This window comes from Chrysemys picta, chromosome 13, assembly GCF_011386835.1.
Source record: "Chrysemys picta bellii isolate R12L10 chromosome 13, ASM1138683v2, whole genome shotgun sequence".
Taxonomy (NCBI): domain Eukaryota; kingdom Metazoa; phylum Chordata; order Testudines; family Emydidae; genus Chrysemys; species Chrysemys picta.
The window spans coordinates 53,630,508-53,642,777 of NC_088803.1; the positions used below are offsets into that span (position 1 = coordinate 53,630,508).

At 46.6% G+C, this 12,270-nt stretch overlaps 1 protein-coding gene across 3 annotated transcripts in view; it reads right to left on the minus strand.

The window, feature by feature from the left end:
• Positions 1-12,270, minus strand: part of NOL4L (nucleolar protein 4 like) — a 94,725-nt gene that overhangs the window by 59,957 nt on the left and 22,498 nt on the right. For 2 of the 3 annotated variants that reach the window (XM_005304871.5, XM_042842589.2), the window contains exons 2-3: positions 10,203-10,358; positions 6,347-6,458 (exon numbers count right to left, since the gene is read on the minus strand). In XM_005304871.5, coding sequence (XP_005304928.1) covers positions 6,347-6,458; positions 10,203-10,358 — 268 coding nt within the window. Of the gene's footprint in view, positions 1-6,346; positions 6,459-10,202; positions 10,359-11,027; positions 11,176-12,270 lie in introns of those variants that run through there. The other variant, XM_065566342.1, reaches the window with a different exon arrangement.

The window sequence follows — 12,270 nt, forward strand, 5'->3', positions numbered from 1 at the left end:
CAGGGAAGAGGAGAAAGCTCCCAGGGACACATCTCATGTCTTTGCCAAATGGGACTAAAACCGATTCAGAGCGTCGTAAGGGTCAAATAAATACATCAGCAGCATAAAAGCTGTGCTCAGATCAGGCAGTCTCAAGCAGCATTAATGAAACAATGAAAACTATGACCACAGTGGGGTCTATGCGGTCATATGATCAGGCACCTGACTGGAGTTCCTACAAAATACTGTCTCCTAGCACTTGGTGACAGAACTTAGAAGCTGCCACTGGCTCCAGAGCATGACCTGGACCTGGCAAAAGACATTTAGAAAGAGCACCCAGCAAGGCTGAGCTTGTAGCCTCTTAATGTCATGGCAAGACCTGATTGTAGAAGAAAAGGCAGAATCTAAGAGGACAGGTGGAAAAGAGCAGTGACTTTTTCAGGGAAGAAGCAAATACTGCACTTGCAGCTGTGTATGTGGCCATAGAATCTGGGTGGACCCTATGGCTAGTGGTTTTTGTCTTCCCAAGAGCAGTCCCGTGTTGTGAATCCAGTTTTAAGAAAAGAAGACTCATGCACAAAGTGAGTGAAGCATGCATTATGGGTTTGCAGCAGCTATGGAGCTGGTATGATGGGGTACAGTCCCCACACAGTTGAATGAGGCCAGGTAGGCCCAATCAGCCAATTAAGCTGTAAACAGAGGAGATGTCGGATGAGTGAAGGCCACTAATTAGAAGGAAGCTCACCTGTGAGGGAACAGGGGGCATCTATAAAGCCATGAGGCTGGAAACAGTGTGAGAGGCAGCAGTGAGGAAGCCCACAGTCTCTCCCTGAGGCAAGGGAGAAAAAAGGGGCGCTAGGAAGGGTTTACTTAGTAGGCCTAAGGGAGAGGGGTCTGACTAGGAAGGCTGATGAAAAAGAAGCTTCAAGGAGCATGGTAGGAAGTCATCCAGGGGCAAGAGCAGTAAGGTTGGTGAAGTCCCTGCCCAACTGCTTGCTACAGGGCCCTGGACTGGAACCCAGAGCAGAGGGTGGGCCTGGGTTCTCCTGCCATCCACTGCAGAGTGGTATTGCTGGGAGCAGTGAATAGGAAGATTGCTGGAGTCACTGTGGGCATGACACAGGGCAGTGAGAATGAGGACTGCCTCATGCTGCTGGTGCAGAAGGACTTTGAAAGACTCCCTGGGAAGGGGAAATGAGGGTGTGACTCAGCCAGAGGGCTGAGTCACGAAGCAGCCATATTGCAACTCCATGAGCAAGAGGAGAGTTACAAGGGTGGAAGACCAGAAAGGGGGCACTGAACTGGGTGGAGCTAATCTCAGAACTGCCAGAAGGGGGCACCACCAAACAGTGAGTAGAGCACCCTGTGACAAAGAGTGTCATATTTGGGCCAGATCCTCTTTTCCCACTGCCCCAAGCATGAGGGAGGGTAGGTCTGTGTGAGATGAAAAGAGGAAAAATCTCTCCCTCTAGGATGCTTCATATCCACTGCTGAAGCCCTCAGGCTGAAGTAGCCTTTGCCGCTCTTGCATTTCTGCTCTGCAGGGATCAATGGTTAGTGGATCTGAACATACCTGGGGGGCTTGTCTTCCACCCCTGCTCATATCCCAGCCTACGGGGCGATGCATAAGGAGTAGTGTCCAGAGGGTGGGGACTTCCTGTGCTTTGGCAGAATCCCAGCTATGGTGGTATGAGTAGGAGCAATGGGATGCAATTCTCAGAAAATGGAGGCTATCAGGAGGGGACAGAAAGGTCTATTAGTCCCCAGGTGCAAGCTCCATCACCCTGGGACTTTTAAAACTAGTCTGGACAAAGCCCTCCTGCATTGTAAGGGGGAAGGACTACGTGGCCTTAAGGGTCCTTTCATCCTCTAGGGTCTATGATTATACCTTCCATAGCACTACTACTATATGGGGGGGGGGGTTTCAGTATGTTGCTTTGCTTTGGTCGTCTTCTACCCTCTCTCTATATGAAAACAAAACATAGCTTCTAACTCTCTGTGACAAGTCACCCTACAAATGTTGGGGTGTTTCTGTCATGACACTTTCTGCCTTTGTTTCACTGGAATCACAACTAGCTGAACCTCAACTGTTGGGAATGGGCCACATCCACCCTGATTGAATTGGCCTCATTAGCACTGACCCCCCCCCCCCCCCCCCCCAGTAAGGCAACTCCCATCTTTTCATGTGCTGTATATTTATACCTGCCTACTGTAATTTTTCACTCCATGCATCTGACGAAGTGGGTTCTAGCTCACGAAAGCTTAGGCCAAATAAATTTGTTAGCCTCTCAGGTGCCACAAGGACTCCTCGTTGTTTTTGCTAATACAGACTAACATGGCTGCTACTCTGAAACTCAGTTACTTTAGAAATTCAGATAAATGAATATTGCCCGTCATTAATAAGGAGTGAGCATAGCGTGCTTATAGCATGTCATCAGCAGTCTAGGCTGAATCTGCTCTTCGTTCTCAGAGGGCTGGTTTCTGGGGTTCCCCCAAGGACTGTACGTGCAGTAGGTTTATTGCTATTCTAGGGATCTCTCTCCCCTAACTGTTCTGCTAATGTGTACAGAGGAAGTGAACTGCTAATGACACACACTCTGCCCTCCAAAGAGCGCTGCTGCTGGCAAGAGGAAGCAGCTGGACCTTGAAGACCTCTGCTGTCTGACTGGGCGGGGTAGCAGTTTGAGGAGCACAAAGTGATCTCCCCAGAATATCTCAGTAGCGTGAGTCGGGGAAGGAGGAGGGTGTGTCCGCAGTGGCTTCTATCCAAGAACCTATGTGATCTGAGTGGGAGAAGAGATTAACAGTAGCCTCTTTCCAAAGATTCTTGCTAGTCAGGGCTTAAGACGAGCAAATTGACATCAGCTGACCCTCAAGGGTCCCTGCTTTGAGGGCCAGTAGTGGCTTCTCAGGAGGCTCTCTGCCCCTGCAGAGCCTGGTGGCAAACACTACTTCTCCTGGCTTGTTCCCTACTTCCCGTCAAGCTTCCATCTTTCACATAGCAATTGGGTGCTGAAGTAATTAATGCAGTTCCACAAATGGGGGATGATGTCATCAAATGGTGAATAAGCAGCAGGAGCCGATGACTCTGAGAGTCAGATTCTGCCTTCAGTTACATGGTGTGAACCTGGAATCATCCCATTAACTTGAACACCTTTACTGTGCATTTACTTCACTGGGACTCAGATAAGAACCTGGCCCTATAAAAACAAAGGCCTTGGCTACACTGGCAATTCACAGCGCTGCACTTGCTGCGCTCAGGGGTGTGAAAAAACACCCCCCCCGAGCGCAGCGCTGTAAAGCACCAGTGTAATCAGCGCCTGCAGCGCTGCACGGTCGCTCGCAGCGCTGCAAGCTATTCCCCTCGGAGAGGTGGAGAGAGCTCTCGCAGCGCTGGCAGTGCGACTACTCGCGCGTCACAGCGCTGCTGTGAATCCGCAAGTGTAGCCAAGGCCAAAGTTTTTTTTTTTCCAAGCCAAAGTATCTAGTAATGAAAGATAGGGAAACCTTATTTTAAAAAGTGCTGTGGGGACTCCACATGTTATAGTCCTGCATACTGAATCCTACCAGGGGGCTGCTGCACTGGTTTATTCCATTATTGTAAAATACTGTCATAATATTTTTATAAAGAGAAAAATACACTAACTCCTCCCATGCTCGGAAACTCTATATAACACAGGCAGAATTGTTTAGACTGGAGCGGGCCTGATCCTAATTCCACATCTACGTAGCTCCAGCAGAGTTACTTATTTATACCAGCATCACTGAGATTATGAAGAGGCTCAGTGTTGTTCCAAGTTTCCTATAAGCAAGACAATTTGTTTTCATGCATCACATTGGTGCCCTGCAGAGTTCAGCACAAGACCCATTTACTTAGTCAGGGATTTTTCTGATGGGGAATGCAGCGATGTAAGATTTGTTTCACAAATGATGGAGGTGAGAACTGGAAGGGAGGGTTCAGATTTTTTTCACCCTACTGTGAGTTACATTTTAGATGTGGGTGTGTAATCTTTCACCAAATGCCAATGTGATCTACTCCAGATGAATTCCCACCTAAATAAATATCAGTGGAATTAGCCAATGTTCTTGATAAGAGTTAATCTAATCCATCTATCTTTCATACGTTTCTAGGTAGGCTCTGTGCCCTGCACAAAATTAAAGAGGAGAAAAGCTCAGAACAGAAAGGCATTTGTCTCTTTCTGCCCCTCCTGGCCGAGGAGCAGTGTGAAAGATTTTTTTTTTTTGTCTGCTTGGTTTATTTTCCAAGAGCACTGATTTTGAGGGAAGGCTTTATTGAAAAGGTCTCTGTTACGCTTTGATCAAGACAGTCAGCCTTTGGTTCAGTGTAGTCTCTTCTGACCACGAGTTCCATAGCCAGGGTTCAGTTACCGAGGATGTGGAGCACCTCTCTCCCCATTCACTGTAGAGGGAGCCTAGGTGCCTAACTCAGGCTTTGTGAATCGCAGTGTGTTCCTGTGATTTTTCCAGGCACCTAAGAACCTTTGTGCATCTAGGCCTGAGTCTTTAATCAGCAACATGGGAATATGCTGCAGTAATGAAGCATAGGCTAATAAATGTCACATGCTTATTTGGGACAATTTCTAAAAATTATACTCAGCGCAATGCCTTTCAATAACTAGCGATGAATAAATGGCACACATAACCCATTTAACTGGAACCTCTAAGGCTGTCCATGTCTGCTCACAGGAGTTAACTGGTGGGAGTTGGTATTTAATAGGAGAAATTTCCTGGTGTAGGGCACTTTTTTCATTTTATTTTGCTTCTCTGCTGGATGAGAGTTGCCAAATGTATCACATTTGCCTAAACATTTTTTAAATGTTTTAATTCTCTGTATTATGGGTTGTGTTTTTAATTATTTTTGTTCAAGAAAACCTCCCTGAGACAGTTTTATGTTTTGTACTTGGTAACACAAAATAAAAGTTTACAATTCACCATAACAAATATTATAAACACTGACTGCAGTGGCATTTTTCCCTTTTACATCAGCAGAGAATTTTGCCCAGGGTTATGCATGGTTTTTGTCTTTAAACTCCAAGAACTGATAAGCTTACAAAGGAAGGATAATGAAACTGAATACCGGAGTTGTGGTGATATTTTGGTGTATACATTTACGTAGCATAATCTTGATTATCCAAACACACTCTGTTATCCAAAATAGGGTCACAACCTGCATGTCTGTTAAGTACTGCAAATTACTTCATTATCAGAAACTTCAGTTATTCAAACTTTTCATTATCTTTCATTATGTAACTAATAGTTTAAAGGGGACATTTAAGATAAAACTTGTTCAGAAATATAAGTTTTTTGAGGGGGGGCAGGGGAGGAGAAGGCCTTTGCAAAATCTAAAACCAACAGAAATATCTGCAGTGTTTCTGACTCAAACATTAAGGCATGGTGCTAGTGCAGGAGAATCAGAAAGTGAAACTGACCAGAAAAAAAAAATGAAACTGCCTAGTCTACTGTCCTTGTCCAATTTGAGAAAAGGCAAAAAACAAAACCAAACAGCATATAAAGGGAACAGTAAATTATTTTTGCCAATTCTTTCAGTTTTAATATATTAACGTATTATCAATAATATAGGTAATGAAATTCTTTTGGAAAAGAAATACCATTGCTAACCACACAGTGTCCTGATATTGAGTCAATGACTGCATTTCAACGTGAAATGACTAGAGTAGCGGTTCTCAAACTGTGGGCCGGGATCCCAAAGTGGGTTGCAACCCTTTTTAATACGGTCATCAGGCCTGACGTTAGACTTGCTGGGGCCCGTGGTCAAAGCCGAAGCCCGAGCCCCCCCACCACAGGGCGTCAGGGCTCTGGCTTCAGTCCCCCTTCCTGGGGTTGTGTAGTAATTTTTGTTGTCAGAAGGGGGTCGCGGCATAGGCGCCAACTCCGTGGGTGCTCCGGGACTAGAGCACCCACGGGGAAAAATTGGTGCTCTGCAGCTCCCCACCCCACCTCCCCGCCCCAGCTCGCCTCCGCCTCCTCCCCTGAGCACGCCGCATGCCCGCTTTTCCCCCACGCACCCCCCTCCGCCCACTGTTTCGCACGGCAAGTGCTGGGAGGGAGGGGGAATGCGACACACTCAGGGAAGAGGCGGGGCCGGGGTGGGGATTTGGGGTAGGGGTCCAATAGGGGCAGGGAGGGGGTGGAGTTGCGGCGGGGACTTTGCGGAAAGGGTTGGAATGGGGGCGGGGCGGGGAAATGGTGGAGTCGGGGCAGGGCCCGGGGCGCGCAAGCACCCACCAGCGCCGGGGAAAGTTGGCCCCTATGGGTCGCGGTGCAATGAAGTTTGAGAACCCCTGGCCTAGAGTCACCTATGCTGGCAGAACTCATTTGCATTTACCTTTGGGCTCCAGTCCATTGGAGTTAAAATGCATCCTCTTCTGGCACTCAGTGCAACTCATCAGGAATCTGGTCACAGCTTCTCTTGGAAGGAAAGCATAGGTCTCTGCAATCTGGGAAAACAATGAGATGTCTGTGTATCCTAGATAAGAGAGACTGCTTAACACACAGAACCAAAGGACATGAGTGATCACAGGTCTTGTCCCACTTCACCTTGCTTAGCATAGGAAAGAACAGTATTAACTCAGAGTGAGACACTCCTTTAGGGCCCTATCCTGTGAAGTGCACAGTGTGTCCTTATCACTGTAACGGTTATTGGCGGAGCACAGCACCTCTCAGGAGGTGCTCTGCAAATCACAGGATAAGGCCAACAGTGACCTCAAATGACAAGAACAGCCCTCTGGACTTCCCATATAGCTGGAACTCCTATGCCATCTCCTATAATTACTCCTAGCAGGAAAGGCTGAGAACAGTGTAGCTGTAAGTTCTTAACCTCAGTGAGAGTGAGCTCACCGAGGTTCTTGTTCTGTTTGCATTGTTAATTACCATTATACCAGTAATTGGAAGAATCCATAACTCTTTTTAGGGGAAGTTCTGTCTTTTCCACACTGAAAATCAGTTATTGTTAATAACACTTTGTATTTCTATGACACATTTTATTGAGGGAACAGAAAACATTTACAAATATTAATGAATTAAATTTCTCAATACCTCTGAGGTAAGTATGAGTTACCCCGTTTTACAGATAAGGAAACAAGGGTACAGAAAAGCTAAGGCCAAATTTTCCAAACTTTGGTGCCTGAAATTAAGCACCTCTATGCATACCTCTGAAAATCAAGACACTATGTTTGAAAATTTTGATTAGTAGATTTTAAGGCCAGAAGGTACCATTAGATTATCTAGTCTGACCTTCTGGATAACGCAGGCCAAAGAGTTTCACCAAGTTACCCCTGTATTGAGCCCAATAACTTCTGTTTGACTAGAGCATCTCTTCCATAAAGGCATTCAATCTTGATGTGAAGATAGCAAGAGATGAAGAATCCACCGCCTCTCTGGGGAGTTTGTTCCAAGGGTTAATGACCTTCATTGTTTGGTCTGAGTGACGTATCCTCGCAAGGGAATAGAGGATTCAGGAAGAGAACCCAGGAAGTCCTGACTCCTAGTCTCATGCTCAGATCAATGGAAGCACTTCTTCCATTTTGTTTTGCTAAGGAAAATGGGAAACACTTAAGCCAGAGAGACAAGGTGGATGAGGTGATATCTTTTACTGGACTAACTTCTGTTGGTGAAAGACAAGATCCGACCTGAAGAACTCTGTGTAAGCTCGAAAGCGTGTCTCTTCCACCAACAGAAGTTGGTTCAATAAAAGATATTACCTCCCCCACTCTGTCTCTCTAATATTCTGGGACCAACATGGCTCCAACAACACTGCAAACAACTTTAAAAATCCAAACATTTTATATCCCTTAGGTAAGGTGAGAAGGGTGAAGTGTGAACAAAAAGAGAAAAAAAGTCTTTTAGCACAAAGGGGGCAGTATTTTGGTTGATAATGGTAAAAACGGATTTCTGCAAGCTAAAGTTATCATGGGGAAGAGAGACGTTTATCTCCACTAAGTGGCAGCATAACCCCAGTTTTACATGCAAGCTAATGGATGGAAAGTTCAGAGGGATCTTGTCCCAAAGCTTCAAACTGGGGATGCAGAGCCTGGATCTCATGGGATTTTCCTTCAATCTCTCTAGACAAAGACCAATCTTGCTCCACATCTTTTATGGCTGAATAAGTGTCTTTGCTTTTCAAGGTGTCTGTCAGACTTTCAGTCATCAGGAACTCTCCACAAAAGGACTACAATTCAGGCACATGAAGAAAGCTGCTGGAAAACATGAGTATCTGAAGTGTACTGTGAACTGCCCCTTAACCGTCCCTGTAGGACTATGACCAGTTCCCACCTCTCATTCACTCCAGCAACCCCATGGTGTCTGCTGAAAATTTCAGCTAATTTTAGTGATACAATTGTTATTTCTCAGCTGATTTGATGCTCTGCAGAGCAGACAGCTTCCTTGATGAGTTATCTCCCATCCAAATTCCCTTTCTGATTGCCTCTCTCTGGAGGTCATGGACAAGGGCAAACTCTTCAGTGACTCTCTGATTAGAGATGGTGGAGAGGGAGAAATAGCAGGGGACACACTGAATCTTCTAGAGTTGCCCATCCAGACAGAACCCCTTTGTGCATCAAGCCACCAGGATCTGAAGCTGTATTTAATACAAAATATTTCACATCCCAAACCTGGCAGCAAATGAATTCTAGGGAAGCGTGGTGGGGCACAAGGGAGGACAGACAGTCGAGTCCTGCCAGGTCAGAAGGGGATACACACTGTTAATGTGATGATCTCAGCTCAGGAGGGAATCTGAGGGGTGGAGCATGGAGCTAGCTGACTGCTGTTAGCAGGCTTGGGAAAACAGCCGGATTCAGCCTGGTCCCCTGAGGCTGTGCAGTGCACAGATTAGTACTCCAGAGAGCTGAATTGAAGGAATTAGGGGAGGGTCAGAGCGGTCTGCTGTGGAAATGAGCGGAAAGTTTCTGAATTATGGTCATGCTGGTGGAGCTGCCCTCCTTAATGAAGGAGAGGTCATCTGCCTCCAGCCAGAGAGCATCACTGTATACAATAATGCTGCAGGCCCTGCTCTGCTGCAGGGACACAAGCACTGGGGACATGAGATGTACACAGAGCTCTCTGCTCCTCAGCAGGGGCTCCAGCAGCACACAGGTCCTGCAGGGGGACTGGGCTCCACCACAGGTGTTCAAGGCATGTGCAGAACCCTGTGGAGTCTGGAGCAGGGACAGGAGCGTACTCAGCAGCCTGTATCCCTGTGGGGACTCAAGTAGCATGCAGAGCCCTGCGTGATCCCAAGCAGAAGGCAGGCTCATTGCAGGGACCAGGGCAGCATGTACAGCCGAGTGGAGTCCCAAGCATGAGCCTAAAGGGTGCATACAGCAGAGAACAAGCTGCTGCTGCATGGCCAGTCCTAACAAAGACGGAATTTTCCAAGTAGCCAGGTCCTCAGGCCTCCAGGATTCAACACAGCAGCAGGAACTTGGAGAGTGAATTCAGTGCCCCACGTAAAAGAAACAGGACACACATCCTTGTGTTGAAAGAATATGGAGAGGAAGGAGAAATATTAACCTTTGCTAAACACGCTTCTGGACAAACTCATTCCTAGTCTAAGCTCCCGGGCTTCAGGCTGCATAGACAGAAATGTGGCGCTCTGCACTCTAGGCAGCACTTTACCAAATGTCCCACTCTCAGGTGCCTGGCATGGCCTCAGTTTTGCAGATGAGGAAACTGAAACACAGAGTTGACGTGGTTTATCCAAGGCCACTCAGCAAATCAGAGCTGGGAAAAGAACAGCGGACTCCCAATCTCCTGCTTTAGCTATGCCCTTTCCTTCAGCGATGCTTCTCTACAACTGCGGGGGGAAGAGAGGCAGGTGGCACAGAGCAGGAAACGCAGGGGTGGGTAAACATCCCCTCACCTGAGTAATGCTCCAAGGTCAGTAAGGGTCTAAGCCTTCCGAGGATTTTTTTTCTGATTATGTGTAGAATTGCGTTCGTGTGTTACTGTTGAGCACATCCCTGCCACTGTGCGCTTGTGCTACTACCCCCCACCTCCTGTGTCCTTAACACAGCTGCTGTGCCATTACACCACTCTTTCACACCACACACGCGTGCGCACACACAGGCCTTTCACTTGTGCCCACTCCCCCCCACATCAGACCCATTCCTCATTCTCACACAGGAGGCCTTTCCCCTTGGCGTCCGTGCCCCCTGCTGTCTGAGAAATGCAGGAGGAAGTCTCACCGCTCGATAGGTTTTCTTCTGGCCAGCATGTTTGGGTGCTTTGCCTGGCTCCGCTGAGCTCTCCACATGCATCGAGTAGATGATGTCAAAGAAATCTTCCACCACAGCAACGCGTTTCAGAGAGATGCCCTCAGGCTCCGACAGTCCATCTGCCCCCTACAACAGCACAGGCAAGCTGAGTTAGTATCAGTGATGGGTGACAGGGGTGATGAGATGGGCCTCGGGCTAATGTGGTTAGAGGGGGGACAGGCACAATGTTCCAACCCTGAGCTGCCTGGAGCACACAGGATGAGGGGGATAAATTCAATAGTGCTCCAGGGAGGTTCCTACCAGAGCCAGGGCAGTGGCGGCTGCTGCTGCTGCTATTGTGCTACTAAAGCTGCCAGTGAAAATGGACCAAGAACAAAAACAAGGGCAGAGTCCGGAGTGGAATTTTAACCGATTGAAAATGTCAATTTTCATAATGTGGAGCAATCTCACTAGGCTGGGAATAGGCAGAAGAAAGTCTTTGGCCTTGCACACCGTACCCACCCTTCTGGGGCTGGGGGATACTAAACAGATGCAACCCCCACAGACTCAGCCCAATTAGCAGGGCTAGCTTTTACTGTGATGCCAGGATGAGGTCCCTGAAGAACAAAACTGAATCACCTTCCTACCCTGCACTGACCTTTCCAAGCTCACTCTCGCACACACAGCAGCTGAGCGCTAGCAGCACCATCACCGCTCTTTGTGTGGTAGGATGTGCTGAAGAACATGAGGCTGTAATCCTGCCACATGGCAGTGGCGAGACACTGGTGGGGGTGGAAAACGTGGTGAGCACTGTACCTCTTATCTGACTGGCAAGAATGGTGTCAACTCAGACTGGCAAGGTTTGCCAAGAAAAGAAGCGGCGTCCTTCAGTACCCAGCAGCTGCTAATGTCACTCCATCAAACAGAACCAGGCGTATTGATGGGAGATGGTAGGGATATCTAGTCTAGTGTAAAAGTAAGGGTAGTTATTCTAGGAGTCAGGTTCCTGGAGAGAACATTCAGCCTGCTTCTTAAGAAAATAGAATTATTGCATATATATGTGTATATATACACATGCACTTAGGTATTATTATGGGCCTGATTTCCAAAAGGTTAAGCATGGATTTGTAAGCCCAATTTGCATATGAAAAAAGTGTGAATGCACATGCAAGTTGCGCACTTGTGTATGTAAATGACCCACAACTCATCTTTTGGATACCTATTTTGCATGTGCAGTCACAGCAATTACACATACAAATTATGCATACAGTTGCACATCTATTTTTTTGTTGAGTCTTGTTACACATTTACTATATTCAAAAAATGAACCTTATTCTTAAGCAACCACTCAAGGGACTGTCAAAAATCACTTGTTCAATGGAGATGGCCTTCTAATAAAGGTTATATTCAATATAGATTTGTAGATTCCAGGGCCTGAATGGACCATAGTGATCATCCAGGGGCACTCAATAGGCGGACCGCGGACTAAATTCAGACCGCCAGACACTTTTGAACGGACCCTGAAATCTTTTAATTTACTTATTATTATCATTATTTCTTTAATTATTATTTTCTCTGGAGTCGGGACCTGGACTATAGCTAGACCAAGAAATTTGGACCTTGACAAAAAAATAGATTACCCCTGATCTAGTCTGACCTCCTGTAAAACCCAGCCATAACACTTCCTCAAAATAATTCCTAGAGCAGATCTTTTAGAAAAACATCCAATCTTGATCTAAAAATTGGCAGGGATTGGGAATCCTTTCAACTCTTAGTAAGTTATCCCAACGGTTAATTACTCTGTTAAAAATTTATATCTTATTTTCAGTCTGAATTTGTCTAGCTTCAGCTCCCAGCCATTGGATCGTGTTATAATTCTCTCTGTTAGACTGAAGAGCCCATTATTAAATATTTGTTCCCAGGTAGGTACTCATAGGCTGTAATAAGTTACCCCTTAACCTTCTCTTTGTTAAACTAAATAGATTGAGCTCCTTGACTCTATCACTGTAAAGGCAGGATTTCTAATCCTTTGATCATTCTTGTGGCTCTTTTCTGAACC